Raw genomic sequence first — 26,868 nt, 5'->3', positions numbered from 1 at the left:
GCAACCACTTGCCTTTGTCCTAACGTTGCCTGCAAAAATACCAAGAAAAGTGACATATTCTGACAGTTTCTTTAAAAAGTACACATACTGAGCTTTATCTTACATCTGAGCAAGACTCGAGTCAAGGTCACTATTTGTTACAAATAGTATCAAAAGAAGCCTTAATTTTCATTTTTCTGCAAGACGCTTTAACAAGAAAACAAATGGCTTTCCTGTGTTCAAAGCTTATTTTCATATATACCAGTATATATATATATCAAAAAAACATTCACTGAAAATATACACCGAGAAATTTAAACCAAGTTCAAAATACAAAAAAAGCATTCAATTAATTCCAACTCAAAAGTAAAAGCTATAATCATAAAATGTTGATATTGTTTGCACCAACTGGTCGTTAATAAAAACAAAATGGAGGACAGGAGCCGTGAGAGGAGCCGTTTCCTTGACAACATGTGATTGACATCCCTCCATCTTCCTTGTGATAGTGCAGTCAGTCTAAAGAGGTGTTGGGTCAGGCCGCAACCCAAACATGTGGTCGGTCTGAAATCCAGTAAGAGAGGGGAAAGGGGAGTGTTGATGGGTCGAACATAGTGGGCTGTACAAAGGAAAGGAACGGAGGTGGCAAATAACTTAGGAATAACTTAGAAACAGGTGTTGGGGTATGTTTGGGGAGGTGTTAATTGTGTTTGACAAAGTGAAATCGCTGAACTGTTTTCAGTGCAGTGCCTTGGATTGAGATAGAGCTGCTTGTAAGGAAAAAAAAGGTGTGAGGGGGCTGGGGAGTGAGGGGGCTGGGGAGTGAGGGGGCTGGGGAGTTTGCATGCGGTTGGATGATGGTCTTTAGTAGTGATTGTCTTGTTCAGCTCAGAGTTTCTACAGCAGATAGGAGAGTCACTGCAGGAGAGGAGTATAAAGTCAAGTTCCTCTGAGAACAGGAGTTGAGGCTTGGGGGTCGGGGATAAGATGGAATCTAGCAGGCCTCCATCTCTAACAGAGGGGCCATAGCTGCTGCCTTCGCTTTGCACGACGTGGAGAAAGCGTTCCGTTTTCCTCCTGAAGGACAGAGAGAGAAACATTGTCAGTTCAATGGGCAACAACAGATGGCCTAAACGTGTCCATAGTGATTGCTGTTATAGGTCATTTGCGAGTGCTGGCTGTCTTTCATACTGGTCAGAAACAGAGAGATGCAATGCACTTATAACCCCGTTCAGTCTGAGGGAAAATCCCTCACTAACTAAAAAGGAGCTGAAACACATGAAGCCACAACAACACATTGCTGTCAACGTCGTCTGAAACCAGACAGTCTCACACATCCCACATACATTGAATGAGTGCTGCATCCTCACAATGCTACACACACACGCACACACACACACACACACACACACACACACACACACACACACACACACTACAGAGGACCTGGACGAGTGAAGGAGCACTACAGTTCTGCCATCTTCAGAGAGCAGTAATGGCGTTGCCGACTGAACATTAGGTCGTAGGTTAGTGACAGGATGTGGGTTGGCATTAGCTTTGATCTCACTCTGACATCAGGTCACTGTGACCCAAGCTGGCTCCATCTGCTCTGCCCCCCTCTCTGACTGACACCCTGATGTCATCTACCTACTGCTACCGCTCTCTCTCTGAACGCAACCAGCTATCTAGTTAGGATACAGCTTCTTGTTGACATTTCTGCTGCCACCGCTGTGTGTGGGCTGTGGGGAGGTAGAGAGAGTCTTCTCAAGCTGAGAAGGCACTTTACAGGGCCTTCTAAAAAGCCCCGCCGGCCACCATCCACCCATCCATGCAAGGGAAATTGTTTGTCAAACCACAAAAGTGGTTTTGCTCAAAATACTGGTCTACGGCGAACATAGCTAAAAGAGTTAGCCTCAGTTATTGACGGACGGGCGGTGTTGGTTATTTTCCAGCATCAAATAGAATCTGTGATCAAAGAGAGAGAGGAAAGAGATTCAGAGGTAGATGTCTGACCGGGTAGGGAGTGAAAGATGTGAGGAGAGAAAAGAGAGAGAAGGTGTATTAGTGGAAGGACCGCTCCCTTGTGGTGAGGTCAGAGAAGAAGTGTGTTTTTGTGGGTTGAGAAGTCAGCTGAGCCCTGCAACTCCACCCTGGCACCACACACACACACACACACACACACACACACACACACACACACACACACACACACACACACACACACACACACACACACACACACACACACACACACACACACACACACACACACACACACACACACACACACACTCCCCTCCCTCCAGATTGCTTTACCACATGTGGATGAAAGGGAGTGGGACGGAGGCCGCCTTTCCCAGGGATGGCTGACCCTGAGCCTCCCGGGCGGAGGAGAGGAGGTACTGTAGTGAGGGCCGCAGAGAGAGAAAGAGCCTCTGTCGCTGTTTATTTACCTCCACTGCCCCCTTTTTATCCCAGGATCTGAGAGCCCAGCCCTCAGCCCCAGCACCCCCTTCCCGTCCTGGGGAGCTTTTTCCTTCCCTCCCGGCCACAAGATGAAAAGCCCTGGCTTAGTCCTTCCTGTCTTGGGGAAAAAAAGCCTGGGGGGCTGGGGGGTGGAGGGGGCGATGGTGGGGTGTGATGGTGCTGGGTCAGGAGGGGGCATCAGGCCAGGGCTTCACAGCAGACCCACCCGACACCAACACACAAACGCCGGGATTCAGAAGCAACTTGACCCCTTCCCTGCCCCCTCTCCCTCTGCCCACCTCCCCTCCCCTCAGTTAGCACTCAGGAATGCCGGCTGGACTTCTTTGCAGGAAATGAAACGCTCCTCTGTTCCAGTGGAGGCCGGGTCCTGGCTCTGGCTCTCTCTCTCCTTGGCCCAGGGAGGGGATGGGAGGTGGGGGGAGCGACTGAGACCAACGGGGCCCAGGCTCTGGGTCTTTGAAGCGTGGGAGGTTAAGATAACTGGCACGGCCCCTCGTCTCTCAATCGCCGCCTCCACCTTACCGGGGCAAATCAAAGAGCCCGCAGCTGGGGCCCGTCCCGCCTGCCTTCCTCTACTCCTCCCCTTCTCCTCCCCCTCCTCCCCCCTCCTTCCTTTCGCTGCAGCGGCGCTCTGGGATTTCTTTTGGTTCCATGAAAAAGGAAAACACAGCCGACAAATTAGTGAAAATAAGCCAAATGGAGCGAGGTGTCTCCAACACAGGCAGGACTGTAGACTTTACCATGGCAGAGGGAGAGAGGGACATTTGGAGGAGGAGGAGAGGAAAAAAAGAAAGAAAGAGTTCTGGGAGAGAGAGGAGAGGAGGAAATGCCAAATCAGCTGACTGTTTGTTGCCATGTCTGTCTCGACCACAAAAGTCAGCAACCTAGACAGACAATGTTCTAATTTTATGAAATATGAGTTCAGAGATCAACTCCAAATCACAGAAACCCAGGAACTTGTACATCTCGACTGGAATTTACTCCAAGATGGCATTAAAATCTGGAAATAAACCTGAAATTCTTGTAATTTTCTCTGCCAAGTCTCCTAAATGGTCAGAATCAGGTTTTAACACAGCATTGGCTGGATGGAAAGAAAGGGAAAATGGCGGCTATTCAAATCCACCCAGTGATTGAGACAAAGCATTAAGTTCAGGAAACACAGTCAGACGACCAGAAAAAAACGGCGATGGCCAACCTTTGCACTGACTGTGCTCCGTTTTGGTGAGATAATCACCTTGCTGTGAAGAGTTTAAACTATGGTTTTGTTTGGCGACACCCTCTTGGCTCAGGCAGTCTCACTTTCTCTATTAAATTGTGACAATGCCACAACCGGCAGCCATCAGCTTGAGAAGGAAGAGGTCAAACTGATGTTTTAAACAACTGGCTTCATCCGGTCAGCACTTTCTCTGGCTGGGGGACAGAACGTTAACAGGAAAACAGGAATACTTGTGTCTGTCATTTCTAACCTCCAACCAAAAGTCAGGGTGGTTTGGTGGGAGAAACGTTGTTCTTGTCTGGGCTGGGAACCACGGACAATGGTATTGTTGATAACGGTGGGATGTACCGGGGGGGGGGGGGGGGGGGGGGGGGGGACAGAACGAGGGAGAGGGGGATGAGAAGAAAAGAGAAAGGGAAGTGTGTAAAGGAGGTTTCTGTCTATACGAGGCTAGATGAAGGGAGAGGGTAGGGTTTTTGATTGTGGGGAGAGGAACGGTAGGGGGTAAGGCTCCCGCCCACCGAGCCACCAAAAGCCCAAACCTCAGGCATGTGCTGGTGAGACTGGGGTAGAGTTGGGGGTCTGGGGGTAGGAGCCCTGTCTCCTTACCCCTCTACCCACATCTGATGCGCCGTCGCTGGGGGCCCGAGCTGCTGAAGTCTGGCCAAGCGCGGCGTGGTGTAGTGTGGTGTGCCCCCGCAGTACTGCACAGCTACAAAGCTGGAGCTGAGGGCTGGAGGCCAGGGCGGCACTATCAAAGGGCTCGTACAATGACTGCTCCCTCTGCCGCGGCGCACTTCAAAGGAGCTCCACCGCCACTCAGACTCACCATCGGATGGGAGGGAGGGAGAAGAGGGAAGAGAGGGGAGAACGGGGAGAACGGGGAGGAAAGACGGGACAGAGAGAGAAAGAGAGTAGGAGGAAAGAGAGGGAGAGAAACCCACCTACAATAGGAGCCACATTTTGTTCAGCAGAAGTAGAAACTCAGCCACATCTCAAAACAAAGTTTTGTGTTTATTAAATAGAGAAAGAAAGACAACATCTTCCTGCGACCCCTTTCCCCTTCCCATCTCTCCCCTTCCCATCTCTCCCCTTCCCATCTCTCCCCTTCCCATCTCTTCCCTCTGTTACCTGCGGGCCTTTTATGATCCAGAGATAACGACTCAGAAGGGGGGACGTTTTACAAGGCAGCACACCCCCACCACCCCCTCAATCTGCAGTCTCAAGGAGCCACCGGGGAGAGATAGAGAAGGGGGGAGGGAGGAAGGAGAGGAAGTAGAGAAGACATGACAAAACCCAGCAGGGAGGGAGAGGCTCTACCCTCATACGGTCGCTCCCTGCAGCTGGCCAGACCTCGGCACAATAGGCCAGTGACTCAACCAAAACAAACCCACAGACCCAGTCTAAACAGAAAGCCCCACTTTAGGTGATTCGCTGTGTCCCAAATGGCACCCTATTCCCTTTATAGTGCACTACTTTAGGCCAGGACCCATAGGGCTCTGGTCAAAAGTAGTGCACTATAAAGGGAATAGGGTGCCATTGGGGGTGCACAGTTCAGTCGCACACATGTAAACTAGAAGTCCCCAAGTGCCCCTAAGAAGTATCAAAGAGAGCCCTTTTCTCTGAAGGAGGAGAGGCAAGAGATTATGTCCAGGGTTTGACTAAAACACACCTGCATAGTTTAGACATTCCACTACAGCTGCTACACCCCTGGAAGGCCACAAGTGCTGAGGTTGTCTTTTTCTCCTTCACAGGGCTCTGCTTTGTGTGTGTGTGTGTGTGTGTGTGTGTGTGTGTGTGTGTGTGTGTGTGTGTGTGTGTGTGTGTGTGTGTGTGTGTGTGTGTGTGTGTGTGTGTGTGTGTGTGTGTGTGTGTGTGTGTGTGTGTGTGTGTGTGTGTGATTGAGAGTGAGTGAGCGAGCGAGCGCGAGAGGGGACATTTCCGTTTCCACTTCCTAACCCACAGTAACATTAGCCGGTGGCTGTCGCCCTGATTTATGCCAAGGCTACTCTTTTTTTTCCTTCTTTGTGAAGTCTAGTTTTAAAGAGGAGGCAGGAGATCCCTCTCCTCTACTCTGCTGAGCTGAGACGCTCAGAGCAAGACCCTGAGTGTTTCACAGCCCCCCGAAACCATTCCAATTATCCCAGGTCACTAATAATGCTGTGGTGGTGGAGTGTGTGTGTGTCCTCCACTGTGGCCTTAAGGCAACCAGCACCAAATCAAACTGAAGGTAAGACTCTGAACCTTGCCTGACGGCAGCCAGAGAGTGCGGCTGGCTGTTTGAGAGAGAGGGGGAGAAAGGGAGGAGAGAGAGGGGGAGAAAGGGAGGAGAGAGAGGGATGAGGGGCAGAGAGAGAGTGGAATGACAGTTGGGAGAAGGAGAACTCTCGAGCACAAGAGGAATTTTATTTTTTGCCCTCTCCCTCCCTCCCCCTTGCTCCCCCCCACCCCCACTCCTTGCTCATCAAAGCCTGACAGATGACTTCTGCCTCCACACATCACAGAGAGGTCTCTCCACTACAGTCAACGCTTCGTACCGCACTAGTTCACCAGCTACCGACACAAACACACCATCTTTGGCCTCCAAACCATTTTTAGTTGGGGCAGTCGAAAAAAAGGCATTCAAACAGCCAAGCTGAATCCCCCCCCAAAAAACTAAATCCAAAATGTAGAGCTACAGATTTACTGACTCGCACGAAAAAACTGGGGAAATTCAAGTGTGCTCTCACAGAGCTATCCGGTTACCGGGTGGAAACAAAAGAGCACGTTCATAAGAGTTAGACTGAGATGACTCCGTCAGTTACAACGCTGGGAGTTTTTATGAAAGTTTGTGACTCATGGCCCACGCTGTTCATCAGATTGAAAAGGCCACCTTTGTTAGTAGTCGTCTCCCTCCCTTTGTGACAAATGCGCAGTGGCTGAAAAGTAGATAGCCTTAAGGACATGTGTGTTTCCCGATCAGATAAACATCTCCCTGTGAATCAGACTGGCTGAGTCAGACAATGAGACTAACAGAGAGAGAGAGAGAGCGAGAGAGAGAGAGAGAGAGAGAGAGAGAGAGAGAGAGAGAGAGAAAGAGAGAGAGAGAGACAGAGAGAGAGAGAGAATGAGTCAAGAGCGACAGAGTGAAAAGTTATGTGTCAGAACAAAAGTGTCAGAGAGAGAGGAACAGAGAGAGAGAGAGAGAACGTATCAAAGAAAGAGGAAGTGCGAGAGAAATTTAGTGTCAGAGAGAGAGCGAGATGGAGGGAGGAAATACACATTTCACAATGTCAAACTAATAGCTGGATTCCCAGAGAGCTATTTAACTGCGGGGTAAGAGAACCAGCTGTTTGCTGGGTCTGGTGTCTGACCCACTGGGGATAACAAACAATCCACTCCAAGAAATGAAACACTGTTGAACTGCTGCACTCATTGGTGTGACCTTTTCAGCCAGACATTTACATCTGTACAGAAGAGTTGTATTGATCCTTACCCTACTCTCCTTTAAAAGGGTATTCTGATTCATCATGCCCTGCAAATTAATGTGCAAACAATATCAACAGAAATAAACAAGAACATCCGGTGTGTCCTTTCAAAGTGAATAGATAGATGCATTACAAAACCATTACAAAACCATTACAAAACCATTACAAAACCATTACAAAACAACTACAAAACCATTACAAAACCATTACAAAACCACTACAAAACCACTACAAAACCATTACAAAACCACTACAAAACCATTACAAAACTATTACAAAACCACTACAAAACCACTACAAAACAACTACAAAACCATTACAAAACCATTACAAAACCATTACAAAACCATTACAAAAACCATTACAAAACCATTACAAAACCACTACAAAACCATTACAAAACCACTACAAAACCATTACAAAACCATTACAAAACCACTACAAAACCATTACAAAACAACTACAAAACACTTACAAAACCATTACAAAACCACTACAAGACCATTACAAAACCACTACAAAACCATTACAAAACCATTACAAAAACCATTACAAAAACCATTACAAAACCATTACAAAACCACTACAAAACCATTACAAAACCATTACAAAACCACTACAAAACCATTACAAAACCATTACAAAACCATTACAAAACCATTGCAATCGAGGCGAGGGCGGATATAAAAAGAAATAGACAAGTAAGTTCATTTAAAGACGTTCGCTGCCTGAAGTCTGCATTGCCAAACGCTAACCTCAATCCAGGCTCTTTGGGATCTACATAAATTGAGGAGTCGTGGCAGTCCTCTCTGGTATTATGCATATGAGTTTAAGGTTGTCACAATGAATCAGCCGTGGTGTCCATCCTGCCTCGGATAGACCCAGCTAATTATTGGATCACGGATAAAGTCTCTCCGTCTTTGAAAAGAGGCAGAGGCGAAGTGCGGCCGACGAATAAGAGAAAAGCGGTCCAATTTAGGTACGGCGGGGGGAGCCACCGGTCAAGAATCAATCAAGCAGAAAACCTTTGTCTGGTTCAGGGTTTGATTTCGTTGTAAGTTCTGCCCTACAGAGAGAGAGAGAGAGAGAGAGAGAGAGAGAGAGAGAGAGAGAGAGAGAAAAGAGAGAAAAGAGAGAGAGAAAAGAGAGAAAAGAGAGAGAGAGAAAGACAAAAGAGAGAGAGAAAGAGGATGCCATAAAAATGCAGACAGCAGGATGTTATAAGATTAACCTCAGAGAGAGAGAGAGAGAGAGAGAGAGAGAGAGAGAGATACCTAATGGTAGAAATGAGGGCATTCATTTATTTTACCCCGTTTAAAGCCTGGTGACACTTTGGTTCAAAAGCTCTACATGTTTGTGTCTGTTACTGGCGCTGGTCACAACTTACCCAATGACAAACTGACACTTTTCACAAAGAACAACCCCACAACATTTGACTGATTACGTAGTGCTTTATGTGTTATAGTGCTCGTACACAACAGGACCCTCCACACTTCACACCAAACCGCCAACAAATCTCTACCAAACGATGTGATTTGACAGTATTCTAGTGGAACGTGGTGTTTCATAGCTTTCCTGAGCCCAGATGTAGTCTGGAAGGTCTAGTCTCCATTCAGTGTCGGGTAGAACAGAAAACATGCAGACCATCTGGGTCTAGGCTGCATGCCTCCCAAATGGCACCCTATTCCATATAGTGCACTAGGCCCATAGGGGTATGGTAGTGCACTATGTAGGGAATAGGGTTCCATTTGGAACGGAACCTCACACTCCTCCAGGAATATCTGCTGCTATGAAGAGGCCAGACTAGAAAAAGGTCTGTTCTGTAACATCTTGCGATAATGCAGAGCACTTTGTCCATATCCGTGTTGGAGTTACATCTAATAAGGACATCAGTTTGGATTTAAGACAGGACTCAACAACAACAGTTTCTCAGCCATGCACTGCCAACGTTCACACAGAGGATTTAGATGGTCATCTCACTAGCCAGACAAAAGACTGTCAATGGAGTGGCCAGGTCAGTATACACCCAGAACACACACACACACACACACACACACACACACACACACACACACACACACACACACACACACACACACACACCTCACTCCTTGAGATTTAACACCATTGACACCACAGGAGGTTGGTGGCACCTTAATGGGGGAGGACGGGCTCATGGTAATGGCTGGAGCAGAATATGCAGAATGGTATCATACACATGGTTTGACGCCATTCCATTGGCTCCGTTCCAGACCTTATTATGAGCCGTCCTCCCCTCAGCAGCCTCCACTGAGTGACACAATGACCATGGTGAGTTGAGGGTGGACCCTGTAGGATTAGTCTGTAAACAGTGTACAAGGCTTGACACATACTACCAGACCAGACGGGCATGACTGGAGGGGGGGGGTCTTACCATTTATGCTCAGATGTACGCCGTTTTCATTCTCTGGCCTGTACCTGCAGAAAATGGCATCTTTTAACATGTTTGTCTTTACATAAGGCATGTCCAGGTGAGGAAAAGAAAGCCAATTGGGCTAATGGAGCGTCTCACCACAAACGACAGCAGAAATTCAATCAATCTAATGTTTTTATAAAGCCCTTTTTACATCAGCAGATGTCACAACGTGCTGTACAGAAACCCAGCCTAAAACCCCAAACAGCAAGCAAATGCAGATGTAGAAGCAACTTGATAATAGATATGGAAATGGTAATATAGCACGTGGTCTACGTTATAGCTGGGCCGACAGTGATTAGATTTCTAAATATATATTTTTCCCCCAATAGGTTCCTACACAACGGTGCAGTGTTTACATAGAGCTTTAAGCTAAGAGCACAGTGGCAGAGACATACAGCAGGTCAACCAATAGAGTGCAAAGCCCAGAGAGCAGTTAAGAAGCCAACCAGCATTTACAGACTAATCCCAAAGTAGGTGGAGTGGAGAGGGGGGTGAGAGAGAGGGGGGTGAGAGAGAGGGGGGTGGATGGATGGAGAAAGGAGAGGGGGAGGGAGTACAAAGGAGAGGTGCAGGTTGAGTGACACTGGTACCTGCATGGTGGTTCTGAAAGCCCACTCTAGTGAGGGCGGAGGGGTCGAATGGAGTTCTATGGGGGTCTGGAGAGGGAGGAGGAGGAGAGGGGTGGTTATGGGTGGATGGGGCTGAAACCTTTCATGCATATTCCAGGTGAAACTACCCACATGGTCAAAGTGGGGCCTCTTGATTGGTTATTTCTAGGGAAATGCAGCTATAACTTCCCCAATACTGTGTGACAAGCATGTCACAACACCTGGCTATGATTATCTCAGCATTACAGGGGTCTGTTTCACAGTGACAAGACCTTTTACTGCTTGTGGTGCATGTAGTGTTAAAATGACTTGGGCTAGTGTGAGAGACGAACACAAAAGAGACTGCATGGAGAGTTTGTACAGGACAAACTGAACACTCATCACCTCATAGAACAACAATCGAGAGGAAAAAGGGAAAATGGAAAAGACAGGGAGAGAAATAGAGGGAGAGAGAGGTAGGAAAAGAGGGAGAGAAAGAGAGGGAGAGAATTAGAGGGAGAGAAAGAGAGGGAGAGAATTAGAGGGAGAGAAAGAGAGGAAAAGAGAGGGAGAGAAAGAGAGGGAGAGAAGGAGAGGGAGAGAAAGAGAGGAAAAGAGATGGAGAGAGGAAAAGAGAGGGAGGAAAAGGGAGGGTGGCGAGAGGGAGGAAAAGAGAGGGAGAGAGAGATGAGAGAGAGAGAGAGGAAAAGAGGGAGAAAGAGGGAGAGAAAGGGAGGGAGAGAAAGGAAAAGAGAGGGAGAGAGAGGGAGGGAGAGACAGGGGAGGGAAAAGAGAGGGAGAGAAAGAGAGGGAGGAAAAGAGAGAGGGAGAGACAGGGGGAGAGAGAGAGGGAGAGACAGGGGAGGGAAAGAGAGGGAGAGAAAGAGAGGGAGGAAAAGAGGGAGGGAGAGACAGGGGGAGAGAGAGAGGGAGAGACAGAGGGAGGAAAGAGAGGGAGAAAGAGAGGGAAGAAAAGAGAGGGAGAGAAAGAGAGAGAGAGAGAGATAGAGAGAGGGAGAGATAGATAGATAGGAAGAGAAAGAGAGGGAGAAAGAGGGAGCGAGAGAAAGAGCGAAATTGGGAAAAGGATAGGAAGAGATAGAGGAAAAGGGGGAGAGGTTGGTTACCTGCAGCCGGTTCCTGTATCTTCTCCCTCTTCCGCTTCTTCTTCTTTCCCTAGAAAATATCGAGGTGAACGCTTAAAGTGTGGCTCCAGCACTCACCCTCACTCCACCACGCTTAGTCCTGCTGCCGTTTGCCCTGTTCACTCATCCCCCGCCGGGCAGCCAACCAGCACTCCTCGCTCTCTGGGCCTGCAGCCAATCACCACGCTGGGATTGGTCAGAGGGGCTGACCATCTCTACTCCCTGCCTATGAGAGCTGGTTGTCTCCATCCTCTCCACACCTGACTTCAGTATAGTGTGCTCTCTAACAAACAGACATGTTTGGTAGGATCCATTCTAGAATGTTAGGTTTTGAACCCCACCCTTGCCTTCCAATCGGAGCAAGTAGCAAACTTGGCTGTCCTCTCCTCACTGTATCAGTGTGTGCTCTCTAACAACCTATAATGAACAAAACGTCCATCACCATTCTTATATAAAGACTTAAAGTGTAGCAGCAGCAGCGTATGTAGTCTTTTCAGTCTCCTAACACCAAACATCAATATGTAATTAAAACATAAACATGTGGCTATATATTACTTGGGAGAGCTGGTCCTCAACTGATTACCATGGAGAGCATCAGTCAACCCCCCTCCAGCGAGCGCTGATCACTGAGCTCCACTGTGAGTAAGTGTGTGTGGATTTATAGCTTATACCCAAATCCCCTAGGGAGGGGAACTATAGGTGGAGATAGCAGCATAACAGTCATTCTAGTCAAATATGAGCAGCACTTTGGTTTCCTGCTGCAAAGTCTACTAATCCACTTATTTATGATGAGCTAATCTGGGTTCCTCTCACACCGCTGTGGCAGACAGAGAGAGGAGAGGGGGGGGGGCAGGTGATGTGTACAGTAGTCTATGACAGTGTGTGTGTGTGTGTGTGTGTGTGTGTGTGTGTGTGTGTGTGTGTGTGTGTGTGTGTGTGTGTGTGTGTGTGTGTGTGTGTGTGTGTGTGTTACAGTACTATGAAAGGCTTAGTTTATTTCGGAGGGGTGCTTGGTGTTAAGTGTCTATGAGACTCATAAGCTGTGTTCGAATATCCATAAAAACATCCAGTATACTACATACTTAATGAGTATATACTACGTACTATATACTACTAGTTCATTTTAGAATACTGTAAACGAGCGGTATGCTTTCAGTTGAGCGTACTAGCGCTTCGCCTGTCTATCGGAAGTTGATGCTGTTGCTATGCAACCTCTTGCTAGCTTGTTAGCATAACAAATTACTAGCTAGACATCTTACGATGTGTGTTCATAAATTCAATCGGGAGTGCCAGAGAGCGCTCTGTGCATTCATAAACTTAGAGCTTTGTCAGATTGTCCGTTCCTTAATTCAGATCGCACACTGGATGCTCTGGTCGAGGAGTAGGATTGATCTGAACGTTCTGACCTCACAACAGCAGTCAAGCAACCAAGCTAACTGGCTAACCTGCTAGCTACTTCCAGAAAAACATGAGAGAATAGCTCACTCTGACCATTTTACTCACCCTAGCAGAGCTGGTTAGGCTGTTTTCATGTTATCCAGAGCGTTGGTGACTAACTGTGCTGCTGACAACAATTTAATTATGCTTTTTTGCCGACAACGTTTACTGACACCGGCCATATTCAACGGGTGTTGAGCGTTAGTAAATTCATCAGTTATTCTACACTCTGGCACACTCAGACAAGAGTGCTCTGAAATCGGAAAAGATAGCCAGTCCATTGAGAACGCACACCGACTATACCACTTAGCTAAGCTAAGAATGCTGTGAATAATAAGTCAATAAAAGTTGGGTAGTTAATTAGATAGCATATAGTTAATATACTGGCAAGTTCAACAAGGTATTAGTAGCCAACTAAGGTTAGGTAGCTAGCTAACATACCTGTCCATACTGCTGTAATGATATGCTATGTGGTTCGTAAGGACAGCGTAGCTAACAAATTGTCAGCCAGAGAGGTAACTTATTTGAAAAGTCATTACTTTATTACATTGCTCAACATTTTCTTAACATTTGTCATAATTAGTTAAAGCAACCAATATGTATCCGCTCTTGTCTGACTTCTGCTGCATATTTACCGCCATTTTCTTCAAACCTGGAAATGTTGTGAAGCCACGCCTATTTTCTGAATCATTTCATTATGGGTCCTAAAAGCACAGAAATAGTGTCCACTGCTTTCATATTCTGGCGAATTTAGTACGACATCCGGGAACTTTTGGCATACTAACCTCCATACTATGACCAATAAGCATACTACATACCCAATTTACGTCACAACAGTACGGTTAGGATAAGTATTCGAACGCAGGTATACGGTAGTAGAGGCCATCAGACACCAGGAGGTCATCCACTGCTTCCTGGCTTATTGCTTTAGCCTATCAGATCAGTCCTTTCAGATCTGTCAACACCAATGGGGTAAGGGCTAGAGACTAAAGTCTGTACTGCATTGTATTGTCCTGCCCTATGCTGTACTGTCCTCTACTCCCTGTCCTGCAGTGTTTCCCCCAGCGTGGTGTGGTGGCGGCGGGGCGGCGGAGGCAGAAGGTGAGAGGTGCTGAGCGGGGCTGTCCAGAGAGAAGGCAGATGAACACTACAAAGAGCCCCTGTGGTGGTGGAGTGAAAGTGAGTGCTGGAGCCACACTTTTTAACAACGGCAGGCGCTAGCATACAGTCACATACACACACACACGGAACAGTCTCACACACACACATATATGGAACAGACACACACACCTAGATGAACATGACATATTACTAACATGACAGGTGCCCTGACACACACACACATCTTGGTGCTGTGCCATCTGAAATCACACAGTAATCTACTCGTCACTAAGTGTCTACGCTCTTGGTAGGGGCATCAACTCTGTTTACATATCCAAGGCTTCCTTGTTGATACGGAACATCAAAGACTGGCAGCACCATCCACAGGCCACTATTCTCAGTGTCGCATAATACTGAGTCTGATACTAGAATCCTTTATGGTGGTAATAATAGCATGGAAGTAGAGTGCTATGAATTACACATTAGGCTGTAGCATAGCAGCTAAAAATGGACACCATTATCATGGAAAAGGCTAATGTTTATTAGAATGTTGTAGCTAGCATTGTCTTTAGAAATCTAACACAGAATACTAGCTACTGTTCTGAAATTCGTAAACAACATATAGCCTACATCAAAACTGAACAGGCCTGGGTTCAAAGAGCATTTTAAATCTTTTAAATACTTTAGCGGTGCTTGATCAACCTTGCCTGGATAAATATGACCAATGGAATAGCCCCAAAAGTGCAAACCCTGCTTATCTGGCACTCCAGGCAAACTCAAACACTCAAAAGTAATTGAAAGATTTCAAATACTATTTGAACCCCAGTCAGAAAAATACAATCCCAGTAGACAAAAATCCCACACACAAACACACCTCTCCGCTGCCAATCCGTTTCTATATGATACTTACATAATTATCTCTGGCGGACCAGCCTGGGTAGAGCTGCATGTGGAGCTGCCGTTCCTTGCGGGCTAATTCGTAATACTTAGCTTGCTCTTCTCTGGATAAAGCATGCCACTGATTCAGTACGAGAGAGAAAAAAGAAAAAACACCACACAGTCAATTACTGGTCTGCACTTTCAAGTTCCCTCCAAAGATCCCTCCAAAGACACGGGTGCTAGTGTTTTGCTACAGAAAAAAATTCCTTTACAAAAATGTACAAACGCTTGGTAAAAAAAAATAGGGAATCATTTTTGTTTTTAAAGGGGGCGAACATGATGAAGAGATTAGCATATGGGCAAGAGAGAGAAAGAGAAAAATACTTTGATTTCATATCAAAACACTGGTTCCAATTTAGCGGCGCTTTTGTTTCAGACTATGTCAGCGGGCAATTACCAAACACAGGCCGCAAACAGAGCTCTGCTGTGACTGGCTGGCCCAAACACCAGGGCTTTCTGTTAAGGCTTTAAACACCTTCTATCGGCCTCTTTCTCATTCACTTTCTTTCTTCTACTCCCAGTCTCAAAAGGAACACATTTTGTCATTTCCAAACCACACTATTATTATCTACGGTAAGTTTAAAGAAAAAACCCATTTGGTGGAATGTCCGCTAGTCAGTCAGGTAGAAAGTGGATCTGTCTGATGAGGGGAAGTAACAGGTTAGGACAAGGAGATGGTCATCGGGATTAGTCCCTTGAAGGACCTTGATGTGGAAGAGTTGAAGGAACATCTCAAACATAGAAAGAGAATCCAGAGAAAGGTCTTGGAACCTCTAACCAGTCCACCCATTATGACATCATTTGTTTTTGTATTTATTAGGGATCCTCATTGGCTGTTGCCAAGGCAGCAGCTTCTCTTCCTGGGGTCCAAACACACTAAGGCACTTACGTTACATACGAAACAAAAGATAAACCAGTACATCATATAACATCATCATGATCTCGAAGCCCTCTAGCTGAACGAGAGATGCTGTCAGGTGGTTATGGTTAACACAGGAACACAAACGGTGTCTTATGGCCGTTTCCCTGGCACACATCATCACATTGTCACGGTTTCAGACCCGTGATTACAGAACAAGGGGTGGTTAACCGTTCTCCACCCCAGTCAGGGTGCTCTATCCTGGGTTCTCGCATACGTACCCTCCGTCCCAGGATCTGGTTGATGGCGGCGCTCTCCTTGAGCGTGCACTCTGCCACCACGTTGGCCCTCATCTCCTTCATGTACAGCATGAAGGCATTCAGCGGCTTCTTGATGTGGGGTCTCTTGGGCTCCTGCTCCTTCCTCTGATCCTGGTGCTGAGGCTTCCTGGCAAAACAATTGGCGAGAAAAGAACAAGGGAGCGAGGTAAAGAAGAAGAAGGGCATGGCGGCGGTGCTAAAACAAAGAGAGGGGGGCAGAGGAGGGAGGGTTGCGACGGTGAAACTGGGCGCCTCCGGAGTGTGAGAACAAACGGCAAGGGGTCTGTTTCACTTCAGCCAATTGGGAGCGAGGGTGTGTGCGTGCGAGGCGTTTCCGCCACGCCAGGAATCTTTAATCATGTACAGTCATACAGTCTTGGAGCTTTCAAGCGGAGAGAGAGATTACTTCACCAGTAATGGCAACTAAACCTTCCCCCCAGCACACACACTGCCAATCGCTTAGTAGCTCTAGAGTCACAGGGCCTTGATGTGTGTCTGTGTGTGGTGTGTGTGTCTCTGTCTCTGTGTGTCTCTCCGTTTCTGTGTGCGTGTGTCTCTGTCTCTGTGTGTCTCTGTGTGTCTCTGTGTGTGTGTGTGTGTGTGTGTGTGTGTGTGTGTGTGTGTGTGTGTGTGTGTGTGTGTGTGTGTGTGTGTGTGTGTGTGTGTGTGTCTCTCTCTCTGTTTGTATGCATGTTGTGATGCCAGGGGCCAAATGAAGCGTGGTGGTCCCTTATCAGCTCTATGAGTCCCTTGTTGCTTATCTCCTCACATCAAGGTGATAGGAGAGAAGGGAGGCTGGACTGCTGAGTTGTTGGGACATGTGGTTGAGTGGCCAAATACCTGGAAGTATCCTGAACTCAATGTGCTGCTAATACGATAAGGAGTAGAATAGTGAGGTGTGTTTTGGTAGGAATGTGTGTTTTCAGCAGAACAGTAGAGAGGGGCGTATGAGGGTTTGTTTGAGCCCTGTATGAAGTGGACCCAGACAGGGCCACTGTTTGGGGGACTCACATGTGCATCAGGTCGTTGTCGTGCTGGGGCTCGTGTTTGACCTGGGGGTTGACGATGGCCGGGTGGGGGATCCCTGTGGCGTGGGGGCCGGGGGGACCGGGGACCATGGTGGGAGAACCTGGAACAAGAACCCATGCAATAATTTTAGAACCTCGTCCTCTCTCTCTCCCCAACATACTCACACTAGGTGAAGTAAGAGTTCAAAGATATTCAAAGTAAAACACAGGAGAGAGGTTTGAGAAAAACACAGTAGGGAAGCATCTGGGTCCAAAGCCTCTCCTGTCTATACCAGGACTGTCCTGGCATGTACCAACCAGAGAAGGGGGAAGGAGAAATGAGAAGGAAAGAGAGATATGGCAATAAAGAATCCAGGGGAGAGAGAGAGAGTGAGAGAGAGAGAGAGAGAGAGAGAGAGTAGGAGAGAGAGAGAGAGAGAGAGAGAGAGAGAGTAGAGAGAGAGAGAGAGAGAGAGAGAGAGAGTAGGAGAGAGAGAGAGAGAGTAGGAGAGAGAGAGAGAGAGAGAGAGAGAGAGAGAGTAGGAGAGAGAGAGAGAGAGAGAGAGCGAGAGAGCGAGCGAGGCCTCATACGAGAGCGAGTAACATAGTGCAGCTCAGAGGGAGCCGCTGACACAGGAGTCTTTTGAGCAGCTAAATAGACAGCTGAATATGCGGGAGCACGTATGGGGCTGTCTGTTGGACTGGTCTGTGGGACATGTGCTGGGCACAGGGAGAACCAGTGTGGTGAGGCCACAGCACTGATGAGACAGAGTCCAAGGTCTCTATTTCCCCTCTGTGTGCCTGTCTGTCTGTCTGGTCACCCTTCTCAATGGATCCACATGTACAGTACTGTATATAGTTGGTCTCAATCTTCTCTTGTTGGTTGGGTGGTTGTGTGTGTGTGTGTGTGTGTGTGTGTGTATGTGTGTGTGTGTGTGTGTGTGTGTGTGTGTGTCATCCTAAACGTACCATCCCAGTGGGGGCGTGATCTGTCCCACTCCTCCAGGGGAGAGGGGGTAGAAGTTGGTCATGTCTGGCCCGGGGTGATGCCGCTGCATGCCTGTAGAGAGACAGGATGAGTGGTACTGTCCTGTATGAAAAGGAACAGAACATGCATTCAATGACCCGACCATGAAGATAACGCGTTGTCCCAACGTTGTTGAAATGTTGCTGTATTAGACACCATATTGTAAGTGTTTGGAGACTTGCTTGTTATTGATACTGTACATTATTGTTAGAACATTTAATGACCGTGAATGAGGGGTAACCACCCAGTATTATTTGTGTGTGTGTGTACACTTCCATCTTTTGAATGGTTTCTCCAGCATCTTTGAATGGTTTGATCCTGCATGTCACTGACATGACAAGGACATCTGTGCCATGCAGCGTTGGAATTCAGTATATGAATTGTACGTGTGTGTGCCAAGTGTGTATAATTATAATAGATACAGAAAGGTTCACATTTGCCCCATGTGGCCCTCCAGTCCCTCTAGTCCCTCTAGTCCCCCCATGTAGCCCTCTAGTCCCTCCAGTCCCTCTAGTCCCCCCATGTGGCCCTCCAGTCCCTCTAGTCCTCTAGTCCCCCCATGTAGCCCTCTAGTCCCTCCAGTCCCTCTAGTCCCCCCATGTAGCCCTCCAGTCCCTCTAGTCCCCCCATGCGGCCCTCCAGTCCCTCTAGTCCCTCCATGTAGCCCTCCAGTCCCCCCATGTGGCCCTCCAGTCCCTCTAGTCCCCCCATGTAGCCCTCTAGTCCCTCCAGTCCCTCTAGTCCCCCCATGTAGCCCTCCAGTCCCTCTAGTCCCTCCATGTAGCCCTCCAGTCCCATTAGTCCCCCCATGTGGCCCTCCAGTCCCTCTAGTCCCCCCCATGTAGCCCTCCAGTCCCTCTAGCCCACCCCCCATGTAGCCCTCCAGTCCCTCTAGTCCCCCTTATGTAGCCCTCCAGTCCCTATAGCCCACCCCCAATGTAGTCCTCTTGTCCCTCTAGTCCCACCCATGTGGCCCTCCAGTCCCTCTAGTCCCCCCATGTAGCCCTCTAGTCTCTCCAGTCCCTCTAGTCCCCCATGTAGCCCTCCAGTCCCTCTAGTCCCTCCATGTAGCCCTCCAGTCCCATTAGTCCCCCCATGTGGCCCTCCAGTCCCTCTAGCCCACCCCCCATGTAGTCCTCTTGTCCCTCTAGCCCCCCCCCATGTAGCCCTCCAGTCCCTCTAGTCCCCCTTATGTAGCCCTCCAGTCCCTATAGCCCACCCCCAATGTAGTCCTCTTGTCCCTCTAGTCCCCATGTGGCCCTCCAGTCCCTCTAGTCCCCCCATGTAGCCCTCTAGTCTCTCCAGTCCCTCTAGTCCCCCCATGTAGCCCTCCAGTCCCTCTAGTCCCTCCATGTAGCCCTCCAGTCCCATTAGTCCCCCCATGTGGCCCTCCAGTCCCTCTAGCCCACCCCCCATGCAGTCCTCTTGTCCCTCTAGTCTCCCCCATGTAGCCCTCTAGTCCCTCTATCCCCCCCCCCCCCCATGTAGCCTTCTAGTCCTCTCTACTCCCCCCCACGTAGCCTTCTAGTCCCTCTAGTCCCCCCCATGTAGCCCTCCAGTCCCTCTAGTCCCCCCCATGTAGCCTTCTAGTCCCTCTACTCCCCCCCATGTAGCCCTCCAGTCCCTCTAGCCCACCCCCCATGTAGTCCTCTTGTCCCTCTAGTCCCCCCGATGTAGCCCTCTAGTCCATCTAGTCCCCCCCATGTAGCCCTCTTGTCCCTCTAGTCCCCCCCATGTAGCCCTCTAGTCCCTCTAGTCCCCCCATGTAGCCCTCCAGTCCCTCTAGCCCACCCCCCATGTAGCCCTCTTGTCCCTCTAGCCCACCCCCATGTAGCCCTCTAGTCCCTCTAGTCCCCCCCATGTAGCCCTCTTGTCCCTCTAGCCCACCCCCATGTAGCCCTCTAGTCCCTCTAGTCCCCCCCATGTAGCTCTCTTGTCCCTCTAGCCAACCCCCATGTAGCCCTCTAGTCCCTCTAGTCCCCCCCCATGTAGCCCTCTAGTCCCTCTAGTCCCCCCCATGTAGCCCTCTAGTCCCTCTTGTCCCCCCCATGTAGCCCTCTTGTCGCTCTAGCCCACCCCCATGTAGCCCTCTAGTCCCTCTAGTCCCCCCATGTAGCCCTCCAGTCCCTCTAGCCCACCCCCATGTAGCCCTCTAGTCCCTCTAGTCCCCCCCATGTAGCCCTCTAGTCCCTCTAGTCCCCCCCATGTAGCCCTCTAGTCCCTCTAGTCCCCCCATGTAGCCCTCCAGTCCCTCTAGCCCACCCCCATGTAGCCCTCTAGTCCCTCTAGTCCCCCCCATGTAGCCCTCTTGTCCCTCTAGCCCACCCCCATGTAGCCCTCTTGTCCCTCTAGTCCCCCCCATGTAGCTCTCTTGTCCCTCTAGCCAACCCCCATGTAGCCCTCTAGTCCCTCTAATCCCCCCCATGTAGCCCTCTAGTCCCTCTAGTCCCCCCCATGTAGCCCTCTAGTCCCTCTAGTCCCCCCCATGTAACCCTCTTGTCCCTCTAGCCCACCCCCATGTAGCCCTCTAGTCCCTCTAGTCCCCCCATGTATCCCTCCAGTCCCTCTCGCCCACCCCCATGTAGCCCTCTAGTCCCTCTAGTCCCCCCCATGTAGCCCTCTTGTCCCTCTAGCCCACCCCCATGTAACCCTCTAGTCCCCCCCATGTAGCCCTCTTGTCCCTCTAGTCCCCCCCATGTAGCTCTCTAGTCCCTCTAGTCCCCCCCATGTAGCCCTCTTGTCCCTCTAGTCCCCCCCATGTAGCCTTCTAGTCCCTCTAGTCCCCCCCATGTAGCTCTCTAGTCCCTCTAGTCCCCCCCATGTAGCCCTCTTGTCCCTCTAGTCCCCCCCATGTAGCCCTCTAGTCCCTCTAGTCCCCCCCATGTAGCCCTCTTGTCCCTCTAGTCCCCCCCATGTAGCTCTCTAGTCCCTCTAGTCCCCCCCATGTAGCCCTCTTGTCCCTCTAGTCCCCCCCATGTAGCCCTCTAGTCCCTCTAATCCCCCCCATGTAGCCTTCTAGTCCCTCTAGTCCCCCCCATGTAGCCCTCTAGTCCCTCTAGTCCCCCCCATGTAACCCTCTTGTCCCTCTAGCCCACCCCCATGTAGCCCTCTAGTCCCTCTAGTCCCCCCATGTATCCCTCCAGTCCCTCTAGCCCACCCCCATGTAGCCCTCTAGTCCCTCTAGTCCCCCCCATGTAGCCCTCTTGTCCCTCTAGCCCACCCCCATGTAACCCTCTAGTCCCCCCCATGTAGCCCTCTTGTCCCTCTAGTCCCCCCCATGTAGCTCTCTAGTCCCTCTAGTCCCCCCCATGTAGCCCTCTTGTCCCTCTAGTCCCCCCCATGTAGCCTTCTAGTCCCTCTAGTCCCCCCCATGTAGCCTTCTAGTCCCTCTAGTCCCTCCAGTCCCTCTAGTCCCCCCCATGTAGCCCTCTTGTCCCTCTAGTCCCCCCCATGTAGCCTTCTAGTCCCTCCAGTCAGAGTGTTCATTAAGGCCAGTCTCTCTCTGTGCTTCTTGTAATGCTCCCTACAGAGAGCATTCACTGGGGCCCTGCCCTGTCACTGGATCCTCAACACAGCTAAGCTCTCCCTCTCTTCATCAACGCTAGGCCTCTTGGGCTTCAAGGTCAAGGGCTCTTAGCCTCCCTCAGCTTGTTGTAGAGGCTGGCGAGAAGTTAAACTGGGATGGAAGGAGGGAGAGAGGGAGGAGAGGGAGGGTGAAGGAAATTAAGGTAAATGGATCTGTCAGACTGGGAGCTATGGTCAAGGGAGTGCTGTGTAGGCCCGTGTAAAAGGCCCTACAGTGACACACACACACACACACACACATTGAAGAGGAAGAAGGCAAACGCCTCCAGATTAACACCATCTCCTAATCCCAGATGGACCCATGCCCCCCCCCCTTCTCTCCACCCCCCCTCTTTCTTCTCAGGCTGCAGTCTGTAGGGGTCTAACTCCCTCGGAGCGGCAGAGAGAGGAGGCTTATCTCCAAAGCCACTGTAGCAACGCTGGATTCCAGCACCCCCAGCCCACTTATTCACCACCCCACTCTCAGGGTGCTCTGTAGGGCACTAGGGAGGGAGGGAAGGAAGGGGAGAAAGAAGAATGGGGGATGTAAGGAAGGGTAAGGAGCAAGGGGCGGAGGGAAAGTGAGAAGGTAGTGAAGGATAGGAAAGTCAGGAGGGAAGGGAGAGAGTGAGGGAGAGATAGAGATGGAGTGAAGGGAGCTCAGTGTTAACACGGTCACTCAAGGCACTAAAAAGGTGCGTAATTACTCGTTCACGTTCTCATCTGAATGATTTTCAGAACCTTATCCACGTGTAGACACAACTTGTATTTCAAAATATGATCTCGTATTAAAATATGATATTGTAAGTGTTACATTTTTTCATTGTAAATTACAATGTGAAGTCTGAAGTCTGTTCAAAGGGCTCCGGAGTTTGACTTTCGATCCAACGTTACCGCCCGGCACATATTACATCTTATTAGGACCCATAATGAGAACATCCATGATTTCTTAAATAATTAACGAGAAGATCAAAGTCCTGATCCAGCTATGGAGTGCAGCGAGCCGATTGGCTGATGAAAATGAGAGAGAGCGAGTGAGCAAGAGAACGAGAAGGCAAAAGTGTGATAGAAAGGGAGAGAGAGAGAGAGAGATGGGTAGAGAGAGAGAGAGAGAGAGAGAGAGAGAGAGAGAGAGATAGAGAGAGAGAGAGAGAGATGGATAGAGAGAGAGAGAGAGATGGATAGAGAGAGAGAGAGATGGATAGTGAGAGAGAGAGATGGATAGAGAGAGAGAGAGAGATGATAGAGACTACCCTCTCTGCTTCCTACATATCTTAGCTTAGTATCTAGACCTGGAAATGCCAGGGGACTTCATTTACAGCTAATTCATCTAGCACATCTCTTCTACATGGACCAGTAGAGGGTATGGGAGTGTGTGGATCGATTCAGACTCGGATCTCCTCCAGCGGTTTCTTCATATAACTACATCCTGTGCTATGTTTTATCATCAACTCTCATACTCAATCCCTGGGGACTACTCAGACCAAAATGTATGAGGACTGTAAACAAGGACCAAAACGTTAAAAAAACAGAGCCCTATGGAAAGCATTACTGTAAAGAAATCCTGTAGCTACAAGGGAAGTGAATGACTTTCCTATTCAGTTGTCCTGCTGTGTACAGGTACATAAGATCACTACGATGTCTGGATGGAGCTGGTGTATGGTGGCCATATTGGATTATTTACTCAACTGCCCCGTCCCCGTCATCACACATCGCATCCTGTCTGGTCTGCCTCCTGCTTTTAAGTAGGGGGCGGTGCGTGGCAGCCGGAAGGAAGAGGGGAGGGGAGCGCATATGGAGTGCCGGGGCCAGACCAGTACAAGACCTATGAACCTCTGCCAAAGTCTCACCCTGACTGTGCCTGGGCTTTCCAACTGCCTTTATGCTCTAGTGTCTGTCAGGGGTTTTACTGTGACGTTTTTACCCAGACAGACAGTCTGTCAGGGGTTTTACTGTGACGTTTTTACCCAGACAGACAGTCTGTCAGGGGTTTTACTGTGACGTTTTTACCCAGACAGACAGCCTGTCAGGGGTTTTACTGTGACGTTTTTACCCAGACAGACAGCCTGTCAGGGGTTTTACTGTGACGTTTTTACCCAGACAGACAGTCTGTCAGGGGTTTTACTGTGACGTTTTTACCCAGACAGACAGCCTGTCAGGGGTTTTACTGTGACGTTTTTACCCAGACAGACAGTCTGTCAGGGGTTTTACTGTGACGTTTTTACCCAGACAGACAGTCTGTCAGGGGTTTTACTGTGACGTTTTTACCCAGACAGACAGTCTGTCAGGGGTTTTACTGTGACGTTTTTACCCAGACAGACAGTCTGTCAGGGGTTTTACTGTGACGTTTTTACCCAGACAGACAGTCTGTCAGGGGTTTTACTGTGATGTTTTTACCCAGACAGACAGTCTGTCAGGGGTTTTACTGTGACGTTTTTACCCAGACAGACAGTCTGTCAGGGGTTTTACTGTGACGTTTTTACCCAGACAGACAGGGAAATAGTATTATATAGGGTGACAAATGGAGGGGTAGAAAAGAGAGTAGAGAAAGATAAAGAACGATAGAGAAGAAAGAAAAGGGTTTTCAGCAGTGCAGGGTGGTAAATCCCCGACAGCCTTGCCTGTCTGAGGAGCTCTGCTTCATTCAGGTAGGTGGGAAGATGTGATACGCTGTGTGGAGGAATGTGTTCTAGTTTTCTTTCTCTGAGACAGAACGTCACCCAACCACCTTGTGTAGGTGGCTGGGTGAACTTATATGTTGCATTTCCCTCTGAGGAATAGCTTTGGCTTCATGCCTCTTTGTGGAGATGGGTAGTGATGAATACGGTGTGATGTGAAAATCTTTACTACACTGAACAAAATATAAAAAACGTGCAACAATTTCAACAATTTTACTGAGTTACAGTTCATATTAGGAAAATCTGTCAATTGAAATAGATTCTATGGATTTCACATGACTGGGAATACAGAAATACACAGATACCTTTAAAAAAAAAGTAGGGTGTGGATCAGAAAACGAGTCAGTACTAGTGTGACCACCATTTGCCTCATGGCTGTGCGAAGTTGCTGGATATTGGCGGGAACTGGAGCATCCCAAACATGTTCAATGGGTGACATATCTGGTGAGTATGCAGTATTCTATCTTCCATGGAAGAACTGGGACATTTTCAGCTTCCAGAAATTGAGTACAGATCCTTGCGACATGGGGTCGTGCATTATCATGCTGAAACATGGCGGCGAATGAATGGCACAACAATGGGCCTCAGGATCTCGTCACGGTATCTCTGTGCATTCAAAATGCCATCGATAAAATGCTGTGTTAATTATACGTAGCTTATGCCTGTCCCTTCCATAACCCCACCGCCACCATGGGGAACACATGTTGACGTCAGCAAACAGCTCGCCCACATGACGCCATCTGCCCGGTACAGACGAACCGGGATTCATCAGTGAAGAGCACACTTCTCCAGCGCGCCAGTGGGCATCACAGGTGAGCATTTACCCACTGAAGTCGGTTACAACGCAGAACTGCATGAGCTTCTATGAGACAGTTTGTGACTATTCTTCGTTGTGCAAACCCACAGTTCTATCAGCCATCCGGGTGGCTGGTCTCAGACGATCCCGCAGGTGAAGAAGCCGGATGTGGAGGTCCTGGGCTGGCGTGGTTACATGGGGTCTGCGGTTGTGAGGCCGGTTGGACGTACTGCCAAATTCTCTAAAACGATGTTGGCGGTGTCTTATGGTAGAGAAATGGACATTGAATTCTCTGGCAACAGCTCTGGTGGACATTCCTGCAGTCAGCATGCAAATTGCACGCTCCCTCAAAACATGAGACATCTGTGGCATCGTGTTGTGTGACAAAACTGCACGTTTTAGAGTGGCCTTTGAATGACCCCAGCACAAGGTGTGTAATGATCATGCAGTTTAATGAACTTCTTGATATGCAGCACCTGTCAGGTGGATGGATTATCTTGGCAAAAGAGAAATGCTCACTGACAGGGATGTAAAAAATGTGTGTACAAAATGTGTCTCCTTTGTGTTACCATGGTTAATGATGTCCACTGCTTTAGTGATTTGAGGGGAGGGGGGCATTGCCTACCTTGTTTGGGGTTGACGTCCTGGGGGTGGTGTCCGGAGTGGGGTCCGGGGGCGAAATGTTCGTCGCTGTAGGTGATGAGGGGGGTGAGCGGATGGACCGCATGGGACGGCTGTACCACCGGAACCTTATTGGACTGGAATGGAGAGGGAGAGAGAGACACAATGAGAGAGGCCGAGCACATTAAACAAGGAATTACATTACCTTTCCTCATTTCAGTTAGCAGCTAGCATTTACAGAGTTTTACAGTGTAAAATCAAGTCCCGGCCCTCTCTCAAATGACAAGGGTACGGCCGTTTGGTGATTTGTGTAGCACCACACACACACACACACACACACACACACACACACACACACACACACACACACACACACACACACACACACACACACACACACACACACAAAGGATCTGGTAAGATGAAAGGGGTGGTGCAGTCATACAATTTTCCTGTTTTTAATTATATTTCCACACCATGAGGTCGAAATAAGACTGAAATTGTGAAAATGCTCTTTTAGTGTAACAGATTTTGGAAATGTAAACCCCCCTGGAATTTCAGCCTGTTTAGGTGGCATGAGACTCTTGGCCAACGGCATGACATCACAATTTGATCTGATTATTCTAACCAATGACCAGTAAGTAATCTTTTATTTGCATATGTATCCTCCTACTTTGAAGGGGTAACTGGATAAGCTGTAAGAGAGTCTCTAAACGATCTTATCTGACAATCAGGGTTGTGTATGTAAATATATTTAAATTTGTATACAACACACCCATACGATCAGACTGAGCATTTCAATGGCAAAAGGAGGCTCAGGGAAATAAATTATTACAAATATATTTGTCAAGTGGCATGACGGAGTTATTTTCCTGAAATAAACAGTGATTTATTAAACACATGATGCAAAAAAATGATCTTAAAAAAAGACTGGATGGGGGCTTTAATGGCACAGTAAAAAATAAAACACCTTCCCGCAAGGGAGGTCTCAATGTACTCCCCTTCCAGCCTTTCCCCAACACCTCAAAACTTTGTTTAGCCTTGGTCAGTGAGTACTGCCCCTATTTCCTGCCTAAGGGCAGAGGGAGGTCTCAATGTACTCCCCTTCCAGCCTTTCCCCAACACCTCAAAACTTTGTTTAGCCTTGGTCAGTGAGTACTGCCCCTATTTCCTGCCTAAGGGCAGA

The 26,868-nt window shown here is 48.7% G+C and overlaps 1 protein-coding gene across 1 annotated transcript; it reads right to left on the bottom strand.

Moving 5' to 3' along the window:
• Positions 1–278: 278 nt before the first annotated feature.
• Positions 279–25,957, bottom strand: LOC139419102 (lymphoid enhancer-binding factor 1). Its single transcript, XM_071169033.1, is given in 8 exon segments — positions 279–1,053; positions 11,316–11,364; positions 14,782–14,889; positions 15,951–16,116; positions 17,001–17,105; positions 17,107–17,118; positions 17,966–18,056; positions 25,687–25,957. Coding segments are annotated over 8 exon segments (825 nt in total). The 5' UTR covers positions 25,898–25,957; the 3' UTR covers positions 279–970.
• Between the last annotated feature and the right edge of the window lie 911 nt (positions 25,958–26,868).

This window comes from Oncorhynchus clarkii, chromosome 10, assembly GCF_045791955.1.
Source record: "Oncorhynchus clarkii lewisi isolate Uvic-CL-2024 chromosome 10, UVic_Ocla_1.0, whole genome shotgun sequence".
NCBI classification, from domain to species: domain Eukaryota; kingdom Metazoa; phylum Chordata; class Actinopteri; order Salmoniformes; family Salmonidae; genus Oncorhynchus; species Oncorhynchus clarkii.
This window is presented reverse-complemented; position numbering and strand designations above follow the sequence as displayed.